Source organism: Amblyraja radiata, chromosome 27, assembly GCF_010909765.2.
Source record: "Amblyraja radiata isolate CabotCenter1 chromosome 27, sAmbRad1.1.pri, whole genome shotgun sequence".
NCBI classification, from domain to species: domain Eukaryota; kingdom Metazoa; phylum Chordata; class Chondrichthyes; order Rajiformes; family Rajidae; genus Amblyraja; species Amblyraja radiata.
The window spans coordinates 11,157,827-11,179,791 of record NC_045982.1 but is presented as its reverse complement, the minus strand read 5'-3'; the positions used below and the strand labels follow the sequence as shown (position 1 = coordinate 11,179,791).

General features: G+C 42.9%; 1 protein-coding gene across 2 annotated transcripts in view; it reads left to right on the top strand.

Moving 5' to 3' along the window:
* The window catches only part of rnf19b (ring finger protein 19B), a 115,710-nt gene extending 96,332 nt beyond the window's left edge, over positions 1 to 19,378 (top strand). For both annotated transcript variants that reach the window (XM_033045110.1, XM_033045111.1), the window contains 8 exons: positions 7,305 to 7,510; positions 8,140 to 8,284; positions 9,333 to 9,495; positions 9,857 to 9,971; positions 11,519 to 11,659; positions 12,506 to 12,713; positions 14,687 to 14,821; positions 16,723 to 19,378. In XM_033045110.1, the coding sequence (XP_032901001.1) occupies positions 7,305 to 7,510; positions 8,140 to 8,284; positions 9,333 to 9,495; positions 9,857 to 9,971; positions 11,519 to 11,659; positions 12,506 to 12,713; positions 14,687 to 14,821; positions 16,723 to 17,164 (1,555 nt within the window). In that variant the 3' untranslated portion in view covers positions 17,165 to 19,378. The remainder of the gene's footprint in view (positions 1 to 7,304; positions 7,511 to 8,139; positions 8,285 to 9,332; positions 9,496 to 9,856; positions 9,972 to 11,518; positions 11,660 to 12,505; positions 12,714 to 14,686; positions 14,822 to 16,722) is intronic.
* Positions 19,379 to 21,965: the final 2,587 nt, after the last annotated feature.

Sequence of the window (21,965 nt, the reverse complement as noted above, 5' to 3'; positions counted from 1 at the left end):
AATACAATACAATACAATACAATTCAATTTATTGTCATTTGGACCCCGTGAGGTCCAAACGAAATGCCGTTTCTGCAGCCATACATTACAACAAATAGACCCAAGACACAACATATTTTACATAAACATCCATCACATTGCTGTGATGGAAGGCCAAAAAAACTTCTCTCTCCACTGCACTCTCCCCCCCATGTCAGAGTCAAAGTCAAAGCCCCCGGCGGGCGATGGCGAATTGTCCCGTGGCCATTAAACCACGCCGGGTAATGCAAGTTCGCGCACCGGGTCTTGATGTTAGAGCCCCCGGTGCGTGCTCGCAGCCCGCCGCCATTCCAAGCCGCGCGGGGCGATGCTGTAAGGCCCCGCTCCAGGAGCTCTTCAACCCCGCAACTCGGGCGGGAGAAGTCGCCGTTGCGGAAGCCCCGAAAAGCGGTCTCCCTCCAGGGACCCGCGGGCTCCCGGTGCCGTCCGCCAAACCCGCAGTTGCAGCCACCGAATCTCCGGGGGTCGGGTCGCAGCAGCGTCCACCACAGCTCCACCCGCTCTGGACTCGGCCAGCTCCGCGACGGTGAGGTGAGTTCGGCACTGGAGTCCCCGGTTTTCCTGTTGGAGGCCGCTCCTCGTTGCGGCCCCAACGACAACGGAGACCCGACAAAGAAAAGGTCGGGTCTCCCGTGCAGGGAGAGATTTAAAAGTTTCCCCCTCCCCCCCACACCACCCCCACCCCCCCACACACATACCCCAACAAAAATAACAGAAACTACATTAAAACATAGACATAAAATAATAAAAACGCAGACGGACTGCAGAGGCCGCTGCTGGCGAGAGCCGCGCTGCCTACCGGGAACCTTAAAGATCTTAAAGATCTACTTGGGTTATAATGAAATATGTCACACGTCCAGGTGTTGCCATCATCAAATATGCTCCGTGAGACAGATTGCTGATTGAGGCTGGAGGGGGTTAATAATCCTTTGAGTTAAAAAGCACATTGGGCACTGATCTTTCAGGAGTCTTTGCACCATCAGTTAGACGTTCACTTACACTATTCAGGTTGAAGCTAGTTGGTGGCCCAATGTGTGAATGGCCAACAATGCTGCCAATACAGGGAACACCTGGCATCGCAGGTTAAGGATGAGCCAACAAAGTGGCTCCTTATCCAATGAGATATAAAGACTGAGAAATAAACTGAATGACTGAGGTGGGAGAATTAGAGTAGGAAAATCAACTAAGATATGCAAAATGATGAAATCTTAAAAAAAAAAAAATAGGGCAGCACAGTGGGGCAGAGTTGCCCCCTTACAGCTCCAGAGACCCCGGTTCGATCCTGATTACAGGTTCTATCTGTACGGAGTTTGTATGTTCTCCCTGTGATCATGTGGATTTTCTCCGGAAGCTCCGGTCTTCTCCCACATTCCAAAGACGTGCAGGTTTGTAGGTTGACACAAAATGCTGGAGTAACTCAGCGGGACAGGCAGCATCTCCGGAGAGAAGGAATGGGTGACGTTTCGGGTCGAGGCCCTTCTTCAGATTAATTGGCTTCTGTAAATTCTCCCTGGCGTGAAGGATTGAGCTAGTGTACGGCTGATCGATGGTCAGCGTCGACTCGGTGGGCCGAAGAGCTTGTTTCCATGCTGTATCTCTAAACTGTAAACTAAACTAAATTCTAAAGGATTATAAAGAGATAGGAAATGGTAGATAAAATGCACAAAAACATTTTTTAAATTACGAACAACTATTTACAGAATGAGACAGAACAATTTAAATAATTTCCTTTCCGGTCTTGAGTCTTTGGCACTGTGTTAACAGAGAGAAATGTTTAAAAATGTTTTCTTCAAGTGAGTTCCCGCAACATCTTAGGTAGGGTTTCGGGCCCGAAACTTTGCCTATTTGATGAGAAGAACTTTTTTCACACAGAGAGTGGTGAATCTCTGGAACTCTCTGCCACAGAGGGTAGTCGAGGCCAGTTCATTGGCTATATTTAAGAGGGAGTTAGATGTGGCCCTTGTGGCTAAGGGGATCAGAGGGTATGGAGAGAAGGCAGGTATGGGATACTGAGTTGGATGATCAGCCATGATCATATTGAATGGCGGTGCAGGCTCGAAGGGCCGAATGGCCTACTCCTGCACCTAATTTCTATGTTTCTATGTTTCTATGTTTCTATTTCCGTCGCTCCATAGATGCTGCTGCACTCGCTGAGTTTCTCCAGCATTTCTGTGTACCTTCGATTTTCCAGCATCTGCAGTTCCTCCCGCAACATCTTTCTGGTGAATTTAAAATGCATTTAATGTGCGAATTGGCTCGTAAACATTGACGGAAAGCAGTAGATGAGGTGCAGTGTAATGGCAACAGAAAGGCCTAAATTAAACAGCAAGTCTTGCAGAGACAACTCCCAGAGTGGGTCTGAGCCTCCTGAATTTATTGCCTGGTTTGCAAATTAATGACTGTTTATGCAGTATCATGCCATAATTTATGCAGTAAGTTCCACCCATTGAATTAATTTATGTTAATATCATTTTTCAACTGTTTGATTTTTCTTTTTCCATTCAAATGCAAATGGTACAAATAAAGTCAATATTTTACTTGTGGAAGTTGTAGTGAAAATGCGTTATTCTGGCTGGACATCTGTGACCAGTGGAGTTCTGCAGGGGACTGTACTGGGACCTCTGTTATTTGGTATATAAATGACTTGGACATAAATGAAGATGGGTTAGTTAGTAAGTTTGCAAGGCGACACCATGATTGCTGGTGTTGAAGGCAGTGAGGAAGGCTGTCAAAGTGTACAGTGGGAAACCAATAACTACAGAAATGGATGGTGAGATGGCAGATCGAGTTTAATCCGAGCAAGTGTGAGGTGTTACATTTTGGGAGAATGAATATATATGGTTGATGGTAAATCCCATAGCAGCATTCATACACAGAGAGATCTTGGAGTGCAGGTCCATAGCCCCCTGAAACTGGCTAACACAAGTAGACAGAGTGGTAAAGAAGGCATTTATTAAACACGCATTGAGTATAAGAATCAGGAAGTCATAATGCAGCTCCATAAGAATTTGGTTAGACCGCATTTGGAATATAGCATGCAGTTCTGGTCGCCCCAATACAGGAAGGATGTTGGAGGCTTTGGAGAGGGTGCAGAAGAGAAGAGGTTTAACCAAATGCTGCCTGGATTGGAGAGCATTAGCTACAAGGAACGATTGGGCAAACTTAGATAATTTTCTCTAGAATGCCAGAGATTGAGCGGATACCTGACAGAGCATTTAATAAACTATGAGAGGAATGAATTGGGTAAACAGTCAGTATCTTTTTCCCAGGGTGGAAATGTGAAAGGGGGGGGGGGGTGAAGTTTAAAGGACCAAGTTAGGGGACACATTTTATTACACAGGTGGTGGTGAGTGCCTGAAAATTGCTGCCAAGGGTGATGATGGAGGCAGATATATTTGTGGTATTTAAGAGGCTTTTAGATGGACACATGGATATGGAGGGAATGGAGGGACACGGATCATATACAGGTAGATGAGATTACTTTATATGTACATCATGTTCAGCACAGACATTGTGGGCCAAAGAACTTGTTCCTGCTCTCTACTTTTCTATGTTTAGAAATAGTCTGGATGTATCCCACTGTGTTGGAATACGGAGTCCAGTCTGCTACATTCTCCGGTACATAGCAAGTAATTTTCAGGCATTTTTTCAGTTGGACATATCAGTTGGAATTACCTAAAGGATCGGCAAACAATTAGGTTGTGTTTCTGTTGGGGCTTTTAAAGAGCTGTGGAAATAGGTAGGAACTTGATATTCTGCACTTATCACAATCATTCCAAATGAATCATGAAAACGGAGAAAACATGAAGATAAGAACACGTGCTCCAGGCTGTTGTTGATCGACTACAGCTTGACATTTAACACCATCATCCACTCTAAACTTATCATCAACTCGGCAAACTGGGTCTCTGCTTCTCCCATGGATCCTCGACTTCCTCGTCGGCAGAAAACAATCGGTATGAATTAGCAAACAACACTTTCACCTCACCGCCCAAGAGCACAGGGGCGCCTTGAGGCTGTGTCTGTCCTCAGTCCCCTGCTCTACTCTCTATCACTATCCTAGACTCTGTAGACCCTCCCAGCTGCAGCTCATTCGTTACATTCACCAACAATACCACAATGTTGGACAAATAATGGGTAACGATGAATCAGCGTTTTGGTGGGAGATCGATGATGTGATTGAATGATGCCAGAACATAAATCGTACCCTCAATGTTAGCAAGATCAGGGAGCTGGTTGTTGACTTCAGGAAGGGTAATGCCAAGGATCCACAAGCCTGTCTTTGTCAACATGACCTTAGTGGATAGTCAAAACCTTCATGTTCCTGGGCGTGCATATCTCTGAAGATCTGTTCTGTGCCCAGCACATTGATGCAATCACAAAGACATCTCATCAACACCTCTACATCCTCAGAAGATTGAGAGGATTTTGGTTTGGTAATTCAAGCACCCAGAATGAAAAGAGGCTGAAGAAAGTGGTAGACATTGCTTAGTCCAGCATGGTATTGACATCCCCACTATTGAGGGGACCTCAAAAAGGCAGTTAATATCAGCAAAGATCCACTCCACCCTGGCCACACTCTCACCTCACTGCTGCCAACAGGAAATGGGTAAAAGTGCCTGAGAACTGCGACTTGTAAATTCAAAAACAACTTATTCTCATCAAGCCTGATCAATTATTCCCATCAGGCTCATGAAACTACACAACCCTAACCACATCCCTACCTCAGCAACAATCTGCAATGGACTTGCACCGCATACCTCGGTTTGCACTATTTTGGTCTGGTTTCCTAGTGGTGCCGATAATTTATTGTGGTATTGATTACTGTATATTTATTTTTTATGCTATTAGTTAAACGGCTCCATATATCTGCAGCAAGTAAGACGTCTGTTGTTCTATTTCTAGTGCATATGACAATTACACTTTAACTGTTGACTCTTGAAATTCAGTGGGTCTGAGGTTTTCACTGAGAAGGTGCAAATGAACATAGTGTAATCATAAGTGACCACTCCCCCCCACTCAGCCTTGTGGAAGGATAGAGGGAGTGCAGAGAAGGTTCACCAGACTGATTCCTGGGATGTCAGGACTGTCTTATGAAGAAAGACTGGATAGACTTGGTTTATACTCTCTAGAATTTAGGAGATTGAGAAGGGATCTTATAGAAACTTACAAAATTCTTAAGGGGTTGGACAGGCTAGATGCAGGAAGATTGCTCCCGATGTTGGGGAAGTCCAGGACAAGGGGTCACAGCTTAAGGATAAGGGGGAAATCCTTTAAAACCGAGATGAGAAGAACTTTTTTCACACAGAGTGGTGAATCTCTGGAACTCTCTGCCACAGAGGGTAGTCGAGGCCAGTTCATTGGCTATATTTAAGAGGGAGTTAGATGTGGCCCTTGTGGCTAAGGGGATCAGAGGGTATGGAGAGAGGCAGGTACGGGATACTGAGTTGGATGATCAGCCATGATCATATTGAATGGCGGTGCAGGCTCGAAGGGCCGAATGGCCTACTCCTGCACCTAATTTCTATGTTTCTATGTTTCTATGAAGATCTATGATGAAGAACTGAAGGTACTTTAGCCTAAGTCACTGTCCTGAAGAATTCCTGCAATGATTTCTTGGGTCTGGGATAGTATATCTTCAGCATAAACAACTATCTTCCCTTGAGTTCAACTGGGGGGAGAATTTTCTCTTTGATGCCCATTGACTTTGGTTTTGCCAGGACTCTTGGTCAAATGCGATCTATCGAGGCTATTACTCTTATCTCATCTCAGGAATTCAGACCAGGTCTGGAGTTGGTTCTGCTGGTTCCCTGGCTGGGCGTTGGTAAGCGATTATTGGTGAGTACGTGCTGCTTGACAGTGCTCCCGATGACATCTTCCATCGGGTGATTGGTGGTAGAGTGTGCAGTGATTACCCAGACTGGACTTGTCCTACATTATTTAGACAGGATGTACATGGGTGATTTTCCACATTGCGACCGGACTTGCCCAGGCCTTGTGAGGGAGAAGATGGCACACTGTTTGTAAGGAGTTATTCTGAGACTAGGACAATGCCAGGCTGCTGCATGGTCTGCCTGAGGGACAGCTCTCCCATTTTATACACCAATCCTCCTCTCTCTGTGAGGAGAACCTTGCAAGATCAAGTGGGTTGGGAGCAACTTTATTGTGTGCAACTTGATGCCTAGGTGAAGCAGGTCTACCTGCTTTTGTGATTACTTTGTTTCTGATCTAATGTCAATGGTATAATTGGGCAGTTGTTGTGGTTGTTTAGGAGGGGATTCTAGAGAACTGAGGCTCTGGAGTTACATATACTGTAGGCCAGAGTGAAAAGGATGGTTCATTTCATTCTGTGAAAGATATTAGTGACCCAGATGGACTTTTATGACAATCTGGATATTATTACTAATAACTGGGTGATATTATTACTGACTTTAAATGCCACAGCCGCCATGCTGGGATTTGAATGGTTTGTCTGGGCCTCTGGGTCACTACTCTAATGTGCCTACAACACTGCCAGTATAACCTCTGAACGCAGTGAGACAAAGCTGGGAACAGTCTGTGCCGTGAAAAGCTCAATAAAAGGCTTTGGGGGTGGATTACAGAGAAGCTCGTTACTCTAATTACAGAACCCTGGTGTGATCTCATCTAGAATATTGTGTCCAGGTCAAATCTCCCTGTGTAAGGAAGGGTATACTTTCAGTAAAGGGAGTGCAACAGAATGGATGAGATTAGTTCCTTGGATGGCAGCTTTGTTTTATGAAGAGAAATGTAAACAATCAAAGCCTTCGTTCTCTAGCGTTTGAGAAAAGGAGAGGTGATCTGATTAAAATATACAAAGTTCCTACTATGGGGCATGACAGGATGGATTGCAGCTTCCACCCCTGGCTGGGGTGTGGAAAACCAGGATCTGGATCTCATTCTTGGAACCAGTCGCAGAATAAGGGGTAGACCATGTGGGACAGAAGTAAGGAAACATTTATTGTCTCAGAGAGTAGTGAACCTTTGGACTTCTGACCAACGAGGGCCGTGGAGTTGCTGAGTATATTCATGACGGGGATCAATAGATTTTTAGATAACAAAGTAATCAATCAAGGAATATGGAGATAATGCAGTAAAGTGGCACTGAGATACAAGATCAATCAACCATGACCCTATTGAGAGGTAGAGGAGGCCTACTCTTGCTTCTGTTTCGTAGGTTCTTGTGTACAAACATGATTAAAGCAGGAAGCATCAACTTCAGTGGATTAAATTGCTGTGTTTTCCAGATACGCTGTGATCGCCTATGGATGTGCGTGCTGCCCAAAGATCTCCTGTGGGCGGGATGGCTGCGGCACTGAGTTCTGCTACCATTGCAAGCAGCTCTGGCACCCGAATCAGACCTGTGACAATGCTCGCCAACAGCGAGCTCAAAGCCTCCAGATTCACACCAAGCAAACAACGGTACTGAACTATGGCCAGGAGTCGGGCAATGGTAGGTCTGAGAGCAGGCACATTCCTGCAGCGTTATGTACTGTAGCCAACATCTGTGTATACGTCCGTGTTTGATAAACTGATGTGCATCAACATTTAAAAAATGTAATTATTTATGATTTATTTTCACCACAGTTTCATTTCACTCCGTATTCTCTGTGTACATGAGCCATGGTTGATCTGTCATTCTCTGCTCTGGCAGCACACTGGTGCAGCGGTAGAGTTGCTGCCTCACAGCGCCAGAGGCCCGGGTTAAATCCTGACTATAGCTGCTGTCTGTATAAAGTCTGTACTTTCTTCCTGTAACCATGTGGATTTGCTCTGGTTTGTTCCCACATTGCAAAGACATACACAAGTTAATTGGCTTCTGTAAATTATCCCTAGTGTGTAGGATAGAACTAGTGTACGGGATGATCGCGGGTCAGCGAGGACTCGCTGGGTTGCAGGGCCCATTTCTACACTGTATCTCTAAACTAAACTAAATATCCAGGAACCAAGTCCTAATCTCCATGTTGAAACTATGTGCAGTGATTGTATAATAACAGGGGCGTTCCACAGCTTTTAGTTTTAAGTGGAACTGGTTACGTATTCAGAGCATGAATATTCATTTCGGAGACACTTTTTCATCAGGTGATGAAATCAAACCATGCCCACGATGTGGGGCCTATATCATTAAGATGAACGATGGAAGCTGCAATCACATGACGTGCGCTGTGTGTGGCTGTGAGTTCTGCTGGCTGTGCATGAAGGAGATCTCTGACCTTCATTACCTCAGGTAGGAATCTACCAGCATTGCTCAAAGTTGTGTTCTGGGGGCTTGAAATGTTGCAAAGTTGATTTTTTTGTTGTATTTATTTTCAATGTTTACGGCGATGCCAGCCATAAGTCCCACCCCCCCTCCAGCGGCTCACAGTATTGTCAATATCCTGTCTAACATAACATTCGGAATGCCTGCTTACAACAATGTGCCAGCCAGCTAGTTGAAGGTTCGGCACAGTAAACCTTCGTTAACATGGATTTTGGTTATAGTGGACTCGCTCTTTAAGAACACAGGCTGTTAGATACACTGTAGAAGCTATTGAAATTGACAAGGTACTGAAATTGACACGGCACTGAAATTGACACGGCACTGAAATTGACATGGCACTGAAATTGACAAGGCACTGAAATTGACAAGCAATTGCTCTGATTAATGAGCCTGTCCCACTTACGCACTTTTTGGGCGACTGCCGGCACCCGTCATAGATCTTTGCAGGTCGCCGAAAATTTTCAACATGTTGAAAATCCAGCAACAGAAGTGTTCTCATCCTAATTTCACTCTCCCCTTGTTCCCTATACCTCACCCGGAGTAACCTCCATCTTCCCTCATTCCCATATCCCACCCAGTCTGATCCCATTGTGACCTGTTCTTCATGTATTCCCCACTGAGCTCTGCCCGCTCCTTCCATTATCACATCCTCCTTGGTGCCACCCGAATCGTACAAAGTGATGCCAAGACTGGATTTTTGTCGCCCAGGGTTGGTCTGATCATATAAGGCTGATTAGTCACCCGAAGCACTGGCTGTGTTTTTGCTTTTAATATAACTGTTTGGCTGCCATTTTAGCATCTTAATCCAATGTGGTTGTACACTGTCCTCGAACTGTGCTAATGCTGCCATCTAGCTGCAGCTGATGGATATGTTTTATACATGACCATATGTCCCTGTTTGCAGGTGGCATTACTCTTGTAAAGTGATACATGGCATCAGACTAGCGTGGCATTAGTCAATTCAAGCCTCGTTCTTTGACCTTGTTGAAATAGTTTATTCTGTTGCCATTTTCAGCCCATCTGGTTGCACGTTTTGGGGAAAGAAGCCATGGAGCAAGAAGAAGAAAATTCTCTGGCAGCTTGGCACACTGATCGGTGCTCCAGTGGGCATCTCCCTCATCGCTGGGATTGCTATTCCTGCCATGATCATTGGCATCCCAGTTTATATTGGCCGTAAGGTAAGGAAGACCATTAGAAAGTTGCTCTGCAGCATCTGTTAAGATGTCTTTGCCCCCTGCATCACACCAATATCATAATTGTGATAATTATTTGTAAATAACTGTCGTCTACAGACAGAGGGAGCAGGCTTCTCTTGTCCACCCTGTAAAGTCAAAACAAAGCAAGCAAAATATATGTTGATTTGTTACTGTACTGTCTGCTGTTAATTCATAAGGATCTCATCTACTTGTAAACATGTTAGTTCTAGGTGCACTATCCTTTAAAATAGGAGAAAATTAAACCAAGCCATTCTTTATGAATCGTGCATCTAATTCTTTGAAGACTATTTAAAAGGTTGAACATTTTGCTTCTCTTCTCTAGGTTCATAGTCGCTATGATGGAAAAAAGACTTCAAAGCACAAAAGAAATCTGGCCATCACCGGAGCAGTTACCTTGTCGGTCATTGCTTCTCCTGTGATAGCGGCAGTCAGCGTAGGTAAGGTCCAATTCTCAGGCTGAGACGTATCCTCTGGCAGATTTGTGTAATGGGACCACATTGCTGGAAAGCCAACGCATAGTTCACATAAGATTTGTAAATTTACGTGAATGTAAATTTATTATCTTGTATGTCAGAATTCAAGATCCAGGCCATTTTATTATATCAGTTTTCAGATACTACATTACATTGGCAGCAATCCGTCATTAAGTTAGTGTGCTATGAATGAATGAATACTTTATTGTCACATGTGACAAGTCAGTGAAATTCTTCGCTTGCATCCCCAAGGTATGCAAATAGTCACCACATAAGGGGGCTGACAAAGTTACAAAGTATATCCACGCCAGGTCTTCCATGGTTCATTGTTCTTCCCCTCCCTCGCAGCGGTCCCTCCCATGCTGGGTCCTCGTTTGATCCTTCCCTTGGCAGACCGGCTTTACCAGTGTTCATTGTGTAATGATGATGCATTACATGATCATGCATAAGAATATCCATAGGTAACGAGCAAAACACAAAGTGTTGGACTAACTCAGTGGGTCAGGCAGCATCTGTGGAAGGAATGAATAGGTGATGTTTTGGGTTGGGACCCTTCAGACTAATTGTGGGGGTGGGCAGAAAGCTGGGAGAGAGGAGGCAGGACTAAGCCTGGCAGGTGATGAGTATTTTGCCTGCCATATTTTGTCCTGTCTCTTCTCTCTCCAAGATCTCTTTCCATCTCCCCACACCCCTACCATCATTTTAAAGAAGGGTCCCGACCTGAAACATCACCTGTCTCTGTTCTCCGAAGATGTTGCCTGACCCGCTGAGTTACTCCAGAACTGTGTCATTTGGTTGCTGCTCTTATTGCAACCAGCCATGAATTTGAGATAAGCAGATTTTCCATTGCAAGGCCAAGCTTATTCCCAGACTCATTTGACTGGTTGATTATGTCACTTCCAAATGTGTATATGTCCTGCATCCAAGGAAGCCACTCCTCTGTGCTTACACCAGCAATGATTCACCATTAGATGCTCATTAAGGTTTCTCCTTGGGATGTAGTTCTTGTGTCGCCATCACTTGCCATTACTGGAACAAGCAACCATTGTGCCAGGGAGTTTGGATTGAGTCTGTTGATCCTCATCCTCTACATTAAAAAAATATATAATTTCAACTTTTAACAAAGTGGCTGATCTAGCTTCAATAAACCTCCATTTCTGCAAGATTTATTTTTAACTTGTAAATGTATTCTACTTGAAGGACTTAAGTGAAAATGTAAAAATCTGTCACTGGCTATGCAGATATTTGAGTACCAATGATTATCTCAGCCGGATAATTATGTTTTGAAGTATCATTATCAACACAGAACGTGGGAAATCACTAAATCTGCTGATACTACTTTTATTTTTTCCCCTTATATGCTCAGAAAGCCAGGTGATTTTGATTTTAAATCATTATAAATTTAAATCGGCATTCTTCCAATGATCCCAATCAATGAATTATGATGCAACAGGTGTCTTTGCAGTATTTTTTCATGAAACATTTCAATCTGTGGTCTACTTTATTTTAAGGAATTGGCGTTCCCATCATGCTGGCCTACGTCTACGGAGTGGTCCCGGTGTCACTTTGCCGCGGTGGGGGCTGTGGCGTCAGTGCGGCCAGTGGAAAAGGAGTGAAGATTGAGTTTGATGAAGGAGACGGGCCAATTACAGGTAACTACAGTGCAAACACCTGTGCAGCCACTCTAGAATAAATTTTAAATATTACATTGAATAAATAAAAAAGGCATGGAACCTGGTCCACCGAGTCTACTGAGTCCACGCCAACCATCGATCACCCATTCACACCAGTTCTATCTTATCTCACTTTTGCATCTACTCCGTAAACGTTAGGAGCAATGTACCTGTTACATGTCTTATTTTTCTGTTATCTTGCAGAAATGTACCTGTAACTTATGCCTAGTTTACATTTGTTGTGTGTTGTTTGCGTCTATGTGCCTGTGGTGCTCTGCAAGCAAGATTTTCATTGTATCTGCACCTCACTGTACGTGTGCAAATGACAATAAACTCCGCTTGACCTGACGTGGACAACATAAATTGTACTGAATAATAACGAGGGATATTTCCAATTGTGTTCCAATTGATTAATTTTGTTTATTAACAAAATCTTTCCAGTTTTCAAAATCGCTGCCTTCGTGTCGTATGATAGGAGCAGAATTAGGCCATTCGGCCCATCAAGTCTATTCTGCCATTCAAACATGATCATCTCTCCATCCTAACCCCATTCTCCTGCCTTCTCCCCCATAAACATTCCCTGCCTTGCCTTTCTCTTTCCTAGTTCTGATGAAAAGTTCCAGACGTGGTGTTAACTCTGTTTCTCTTTCCACATATGCAGCCTGACCTGTTTAGTATTTCCAACATTTTCTGGGGTTTTTTTCTTCTCGGTTTTAAACTCAGTTTGTCATCATCTGCAGTGTTTTCTTTTTCAAATGACCTTTCTATGTTCATCTGTAATACTCTCTCCTCTTCTCTCCCAATATTATGTTTGTTTCCTTTCAGTTGCTGATGCATGGCGAGCTCTGAAGAACCCCAGTATCGGAGATAGCAGTGTTGAAGGGCTGACCAGTGTTCTGAGTGTCAGTGGCAGCCCCATTGACGGCGTCAGTGTAATGCAGAGTAATTGTAGCGACACTACCAGTTTTGCAGCTTTATCGGGAAGCACGCTGGCTGGAGGAGTGCTGATGGGGAGCAGCGGACAGCATGACAGGTACAGCTTGACGCTATCTTGCTTTCCTTTTAGTTTTAGAGATACAGCATGGAAACAGACCCTTCGGCCCACCAAGTTCATGCCAACCAGCAATCACTCAGACACTAGGGACAATATACAGAAGCCAATTAACCTACAAACTTGCATGTCTTTGGAAGGTGGGAGGAAACTGGAGAAAAGCCATGTGGACACGCGGTGAAAGTACAAACTCTTTTCAGACAGCGCCCGTAGTCAGGATTGAACCCGGGTCTTTGCCACTGTAAGACAGCAACTCTAACGCTGCGCTACCATGCTGGTCTGAAGCTCGTTTTAAAAAAAAACTAATATAGGATGTTACATAGAAACATAGAAAATAGGTGCAGGAGTAGGCCATTCGGCCCTTCGAGCCTGCACCGCCATTCAATATGATCATGGCTGATCATCCAACTCAGTATCCTGTACCTGTCTTCTCTCCATACCCCCTGATCCCTTTAGCTAAAAGGGTTGGGCAAAAGGGTACGGGGCAACATATGTTGCACTTCAGACCAAGGATGAAAGTCGCCCAAGAGATACAAGAAATGACTATGAACCAGTTGCATCGTTTAGCACTAATGTCATCAGGTTTAGGGTTTTCCCTTGGACTAGTTTCATAACAAAAATGAAGCAACATGGCATAGTCTTTTACAGAGTGACAATAGTAATAACAACATCCGGAATGATTTGCAGGAACATAAGGTACAACATAAAAAGATGACTGAATCCTTGCTATCACAGCTCGGTTTCAGATTGTTAAAACCTACAATACTTCCTATTTGCCACTGGTGTGCAGTGCTCTGAGGGAAGTGTGGAGCAAAATCAGATAGGCACCATTTATCTGGAGAGCAGAGTGGCTGAGGTCCCTCTATCAGGTTCTACAATAGGCTCTGGTATCACTGTATCTTTTGTGGATTTTTTTTCTCCAACATTCTGAGTTTAGCTTGGAGAAACATTGTGGAAACAGGCCCCACTGCCCACCGAGTCCATGCTGACCAGCGATCATCCATACATTAGTTCTATCTTACATACTAGGGACAATTTACAAATGCCAATTAATCTACAGACGTGCAAGTTTAGTTTAGAGATACAGCGCGGAAACGGGGTCTTCGGCCCACCGAGTCCGCACTGACCAGCGATCCCCACACACTAACACTATCCTACACACACTAGGGACAATATACATTTGTACCAAGCCAATTAACCTACAAACCTGTACGTCTTTGGAGTGAGGGAGGAAACCGAATACCCACTCCTAAGTGTTTAAGAAGGAACTGCAGATGCTGGAAAATAGAAGGTACACAAAAATGCTGGAGAAACTCAGCGGGTGCAGCAGCATCTATGGAGCGAAGGAAATAGGAAACGTCGCCTATTTCCTTCGCTCCATAAACCCTTGCAGGGTTTCGGCCCGAAACGTTGCCTATTTCCTTCGCTCCATAGATGCTGCTGCACCCGCTGAGTTTCTCCAGCATTTTTGTGTACCACCCACTCCTAAGTCTTTGGTATGTGCGAAGAAACCAGAGCACCCAGAGAAAACTCACACGGTCACAGGGAAGATATACAAACACCATGCAGTCAGCAGCCGTTGTTGCAATGGAACCCGTGTCTCAGGTGCTGTAAGGTAGAAACTTCACCTCAGTGCCATTGTGTTGCCCATTCTGGGATGCTGCAGATTAAGACAAATAGAAAGATGTCATTCAATGGATCAAATGGTCTGCTCTTGTCATATTGCAGTGCAGAAGCTATCCTGCAATTTTGTGGAAGGATTCTGTTATCAGCTAGGCTGGCAGTTGTGTATGGAATATTGCATGCTGCCCCATCTGATATAATAAGGCATTCTTTCGACAGGTTAAGTCTTCTAAATTGTAGTTGCTTTGTAAAATTGAATCACAAATGATTTTTTATGATTTGATAACAAACCCAGACTCTACGTGATGCAATGTATGTTTTTTTTTTTACAGGCTGGACATTCAAGCTGACATTCAAAAAGGAAACAAATTGCATAAAGACTCCATCAGTCTAGGGGCAACCAGTGACAATGCCAGCACCAGGGCTATGGCTGGTTCTATCATCAGCTCCTACAATCCACTGGACAGGTGAGCTGCATAGCATTCCTTAATGTTCAGAGGAGAATGAGCAAACGACACTGTAACTAACAAGCCTTCCCGCAAGAGCATGGAATTGGAGTTGTTTGAAAAAGAGTTTCATGCTGGATATCGATGACCGACACTTATCCTGAAAGCACTTGCAGTGCCACAAAGCCTTTCTCAACTTTCAGTTTATTCCAAGGTGCTGTTCAGACAATGAAGTAATTTGCGGCTCAATGTCATGATATAGGGAACAGCGGTCAATTGGTGAACGGCAGACATCAAAGACTTTGCCTTCCATCACAGTGAGGAGGAGATTCACTGTGATGGATGTTTGTGTAAATTGAATTGTGTGTATGTCTTGTAGGAATTGTCTCTGTTTGTATGGCTGTGGAAACTGAGTTTCGTTTGAGCCTCACTGAGGTTCAAATGACATGTAATAAAAAATTCAATTCAAATTCAAAAATTCAAAAGACACAGTAGGATATAGATCAGTTACAGATATGTTTGGAGAAATGGCCGATGGAGTTTAATCTGTGTGTGAGGTGTTGCACTTTCGGAGGTCAAATGTAATGGGAAAGTATACAATTAATTGCAGATACCTTAGCATTGATGTACAGAGGGATCTTGTGGTCGAAGTCTGTAGCTTTGTGAAAGTCGCAACACAAGTAGATAGCAGTAAAAAGGACGGGGCATTGAGTATAGGAGTCATGTTGTAACTTTGTGCAACTTCTGGTTAGGCCACCTTTGGAGTAATTTGTGAAGTTCTGGTGACCACATTATAGGAAGGGTGTGAAGGCTTTGGAGAGGGTCTAGAAGAGGTTTACGAGGAAAATTGTTGCAATATTAGCAAAATATTAGAGGATATTAGCTACTAGGAGAGGTTAGACACACTTGGATTGTTTTCTCTGGAGTGTTGGAGGCTGAGTTGAAACCTGATTGAGGTATGTGAGATTGAGAGGCAGAGTAGACAGTCATACTCTTTTTTCCCCCAGTGGGGGAATGTCACAGACTAGTAAGCGGAGAAGGGGAAAGTTTGCAGGGGATGTGTGGGGTAAGCATTTTACCCAGAGAATAGTAGGTGCCTGGGAAATGCTGCCAGGGTTGATGATGGAAGCAGATATGACAGTGGCATTTCAGAGGCTTTTAGAAAGGCACATGAGTATGGAAGGATGTGGATCACATGCAGGCAGAAGTGATTAGTTCAATCTGGCATCATGTTCAGCCACACACCGTGGGCCGTAGGGCCTGTTCCTGGGCTGCACTGTTCTATGTTCTGGAGGGGGGAGGGGGGAGGAGTAGCTCTAAGAAAGATCAGGCTTTAAAGGACAATACATTTACAGATAGTGACTGGGACCGATTGTTAGTTTGTTGGTTTAATTGGCAATCTTTCAAACCTCTCATTTATTGTACGTGGCAGTCTCTGCTTCTGTGTTGAACAATGTTTTAAAAGAATAAAGCCTTAGTCAAGTTCCAAAATTAATAGTTGTAAGGATAACCTTTACTGAAACTCAGAAGATTGAAGGGAAACCGTCAGCTGTTGTCTTGTACAAGTCAACCAGGTTGATGATCCAAGATGCAGAAACAAATCATTCATTTGTATTAACTAATATGTTTCTGCAGAGACCAAAGGTGCATTGATGAATGTATAGCCATAATTAGGAGGAAAGAGCAGCATTCAGGTTTAGTTGCTTCAACCTTCCATCTTTAAAAAATGGAGAGAAACGAGGCATAACTTGTTCAGACTGTTACACTCCTGAACTACTGTCTCATCTTGTTAGATATTGGGTTTGTTCAGGACATTTATTGTAACCGGTTGAAACTCCCAAAAGAAATAACAAAAGCCACCGAGCAGTTAATTAGTAACTGAGCACTTTAAACGGAGTAACTAATATTCATTTTTATTACAGGGAATGCAACAATATGGAAGTGCAAGTTGACATTGAAAGCAAACCCAGTCACTTGTGTTTTACCAGTGATAGCAGCATTAATGAATTGCTTCACATTCACTCTCAATCTGTGGAGGGACTTTGCCATGAGGAGAAGGACTGCTTGTTCATGAGTGACCACAGCGATTGCCTCATAAGCAACACATGCGATGTAACACTTGCTCAACCCGAGAGTACCAGAAGTGATGGAAATAGCACAGACACTCAGTCAGATGACGTTCCTGACATTAGTTCTGATGAATGTGATTCACCCAGTCCAATTCATGACAGGCATTTGGAAATCACAGCTTCGGATATCAAGCTCTTGAACACGGAGAGTTTGGAGTGTGAAGACTATGAACAAACGGAATGTGTTCTTGAACAAGGTGGGCCACAAACAGAGATGGTGGTACATTATGTCTAAACCTGCACAATCATCACTAATTCATCAACCCATAACATGCACCTTATTCAGAATATTGAAATTTTGTGTTCATTACATTGTTTTAAATATACAAGACTATTGCATATTTAAATAAAACATAGGTAGACACATAATGCTGGAGATATTCAGCGGAACAGGCAGCATCTCTGGAGAGAAGGAATGGGTGATGTTTTGGTTCGAGACCCTTCTTCAGACCCTCTCTCCTTGTTCCCCTTCCCCTCTTTGAATAAATCATCTTTGATACAGTAAATAAAGATGTTATTTATTCATTTACATTCTTGATTTAAATTAATTCAGTGATCTTTTGCATGAATTTAAGCAGAACTGTTTTGCTGCTTAAAATTAGATTGTCCCACATGGGAGGAGAAACTATTCAGAATAGTTCTGCTCAGCTTAAGTTGAGATTTTCTAGGTTGCTGGGCAACTTGATACGTTTTCATTTCCAAATCATTTTTTATAAAGGGAACAGATTCCAAAGGCAGTGAATGTTAAAGTAGGTGCAGAGCAATGGCCTAAAATGTCATCAGTAACTATAGGGTTAAAGAAATAAGCTCTAAATTTGGATTTTTTTAGGTACTTCAAGTCTGATCTTAGATCTAAACAGTTGACCTGAATGCTGCAAAATTAATTAACCAGTGTCAACTCCACCGAAACCAGATGCTGAGTGTTATAGTATCTTTAGAATCAGATACACCTGTCTCTGTAACAAACGGGAATTAATGAAAGAAACCCGGGGTTTGATTTGATCATGTAATTTGGGATATAACATTAATATTTAGCTCATTAGCAGAGATTATAATAATATTTAGGACATCAATATTTTGCCTTTTGCATTGTTAATAGGCCAGTTTGAAATTTCCTATTTTGCTTTTTTTTGATTGTCCCAACATTATGTAAATGCATTTCCAGAAAGCCAAAAGGATACTAGGAACCTATGTTCTGCAGTATCCCAGGAACCATCCTACTACAGTACTGATGATGAGATTACAAAGAGCCAAGTTATAATTGACAGAATTCCAAGTGGCCGCTGAGGAATTTCCTCCTGGATTATTCCACCTCAATATTCCACTTAATATTGGAATCGATTTGCTGTAACTCAAATCAGACAGTTTTATTTAAAGTACTGTTGATTTTTGTTTCCTGTTAATCTCCTGTGATGTTATATAGAAAGAAAATGAAATGAATAAAGCTATCCCATCGTTAATTTATGTCGTAAACCAAACTAAATGCAAAGGTGTTCTCAGATTTTAAAATGCTTCTGTGGTCTTTTTAAATTTCCTTTTAAAACCAAGGGTAGGAAGCAGCACACCCTCATCCAGTGGTTAAGATGCAGCTGGCAATATATATATATATATATGTAACCATAGAGCCTTGCTTAAGTTTCAGTTTTCCAGGGTCTGAGCTGATGAAGCAGTTGTGGCAACACTTTCACATCCCCAAAGAGAAATCTCTGTTCCCCAGCATGAATTCCCCCACGTGAAGTTAGATCTGTCCCGATTCCTGCTGAATGTGTGTGACTGGGGTGGTGCAGCAGAGGAGTTGCTGCCTGACAAAGCCAGAGACTCGGGGACTCTCTGTATGGAGTTTGTATGTTTTCCCAATGACCCCATGGGTTTTCTCTGGGTGGTCCGGTTTCATCCCACACTCCAAAGGCGTACATATTTGTAGGTTAATTGGCTTCAGCAAAAATTGTAAATTTTCTCAAGTGAGTAGGATAGTGCTAGAGGATGGGGATCGCAAACCGGCGTGGAATCAGTGGCCCGAAGGGCCTGTTACCGCGCTGCATCTCTAAACTAAACTTAACTGTCAAATGAGAATGTATCTGAGCTTGTCTCCGAGGTCTCCCATACTTGGCAGCACACTGAGTGCAGACACTTGCATCATCTAAACTCAACGAAGCACTTACTTGAGAAACCTGATAAGCTGCTGGTACCCGTGGATGCATTTGGCAGCAAGTCTGTGCCTTTAAAACGGGAAGAGGATAATTTTTTTTTAAACACTTCCATAATATGGATTTTTTTTGTATCCATGGATGGTCAATCTTGGAAAAAAGTGTAAAACTCTAGGTCTTCAGTACCTTCATCCTTCTATGGTGCTAGGAACACATGGCAGGAATTAACTGTTCGGCTTGTTTTCTTTTAAGTATCTTTGTTATTGCTTCATGTAAATAAAGTAACATTCATTTGAATATGACTTGAATTTTAACTGATTAAGCAATCCAGCAGTCATAGTCTGCCTGCGAAAACCTGTTCAGTCTTGGCCTTTCTTGCCTCTTCCTACCCTGAGGATGTGCTCAGATTTCAGGCAAGAGCAAAACACTCCCTGTTCTAGAATGGCTGTACTTCAACTCTACTCGAGCATAAATGAGTGATTTCAGGAAACATGCACAAAACCAGGCATTCTAATTTGTCCCATCACTGTGGCTTGTCTAAACTAACTTATCATTCATTATCAGAAGACTAATTGCGTTAATGAGTTTCCCTGTATCTTAAAAGGACCGATTACGTGCTGTATGAATCTTATCCGTGAAATATTATGACCTTACTTGGAGAACCAAAAGGAAGCTGTACTTAAAACTGTATCAATGGTAACCCGATGAACTAGTGCCAACACTGCTATTCCCACCATCCCTTGCCTTAAACAAATGCCCTTCACAACAAATCCGCATCCCGAGACCACTGACAGTTTGGGGCAGGACTGGTAAATGGTAAAGGGGAAAGTGGAATTGAAAAACGAATGAAGGAGAACTGGGGCTTGAAGGAAGGAAAGAGTAGTGAGAAGGGATGGGTTTGAAATACAAAACAGCATACAAAAGACCAGGCCCTTCAGCTCACAATTGTATGTGCCGACCATGATGTCAATTTAAACTAATCCCATCTGCTTACACATGGGTGTCATTCCTTGCCTGGTCATGTGTAATATATTCGGCTTTAGCATGTAGATAACAACAAAGCTCAGGTTTTCAGTACATGCTGCTGCCAGTGTGGGTCATCTTTATTTTACAAAGTACACTGCGCACACTCACAAATATTCACGAGACTGATGATAATGAATATATCACATGACACAAGTCATACCATTCGAGTACTCAGTTCTTAAAGTTACAGTTACCGTTATATACACTACAATATGCCTGTCTAAAAGCCTCTTAAATGTTGTTATTGTATCTGTTTATGCCATCTCCTTCAGAAGCATGTTCAGGTACCTACAACACACTTGTGCAAACAAACTTGCTTCATCTTCCCCCTGCCTTAATGCTATGCAAGGAAGTGGAAGAAGCATGTACAATTAAACATAATTAAACCGTTAAAAATACACTTGAACAGGAAAGGTTCAGAGGGATATGGGCCAGGTGCAGAGACAACTAGCTAGGTGAAGCAATTTAAATCAGCTTAATCACGCTAACAGAAATTATGCAAGCTTTTTTTCATTTTTCACGGTAGTTTAATGAACAATTAGGCCAGACCCACAAGCCCAGTAAATATAACAGCAGAGACAAGACTCAACTCCAAAGGAAAAATGAATAAATTGCCCTAGCCAAACATAATGGGCCTGGAAGATGGCGATGATTGAAGTGTAGCCTTGGATGTTAATTTATGCACATTGGCAGTTTTGGAGGGAGCCACAGTAATCTGGGACAAATTGGAATTTAATCCAGAAATTTGGCTAGGAGGGAAATCACTGAACACAGGAAATAATAATTGCAAATAGGCTGCCTCAACCTTTTTGTGCATGACATTGTCTGGTATGTCATGACTGGCCACAAGGTGGTAGTATAACACTTCATGGTTCCTCCTTCAGAGCACAACAACCTGGTACTCTAGACTCTAGACCAGTGGTTCACAACCTTTTTTTGGCCATGCCCCACCTAATCACCTCTAAAATCCTGATGCCCCCCCCCCCCCATATTTTAGCACGAGCAGACAAAGAAATCATTATCAGAAAATGGAATTTACTCAAAATAACATCTGAAACATAAACTACATATGTTTACCTGATGCCCCCCTTAAAAATCAAATTGCCCCCCTGTGGGGCGTACGCCCCACGTTGGGAACCACTGCTTTAGACACACATGCAACTCACATACACACACTTAGGACTAATGGAGACTATTCCACCAAAATGATGCTGACACTGAATTGAATACTTGCAATTATCTTTGATCAACCCCTCAAGTATCTCATGCTCCATCTAATCTTGATTTATTTCTCCAAAATACTCTTGAGATTCTGATTGACCACATCCTCCCTTTTAACTTTGAGAAACGTTTTAATTCCATTCCCCCTTTCCACTGAGAAACACTCTTTCAAAATTTCAATGATCCTTGAATAATCCTCACATTGAAAATTGCAAATTAAATCACATGTTAGGAAAGAAGCACGTAACTATTGATCACTTGGACTGACGATAATGAGGAAAATTCTGGAAGCCTTTATTAAGACATGACAACAGGGTTCTTGGACAGTCAACATGGAATTCTAAAAGTCCGCTTGTGTTTGAGGTGATTGAGGTTGTAAAGCATAGAATGGATTAGGGAGAACTAATAGATGGGACGAATATGGGTTTTAAGAAGGCCTTGACGATGCTACACAAAAGCTGGTGAAAGTGAGTGTGCATGGCATTGCGGGCAATACACTAGCATGGGATGGAGATTGAGGAAACAGAAAGCAGCGAGTAGGAATAACCACTGCCTTCAAAGTCCTAGTATGCAGCACATCGGGTCCATTAACGTCTCCAATACAAGTATTTTTTTAATGTTAATCAATTTGAATTCCTCATT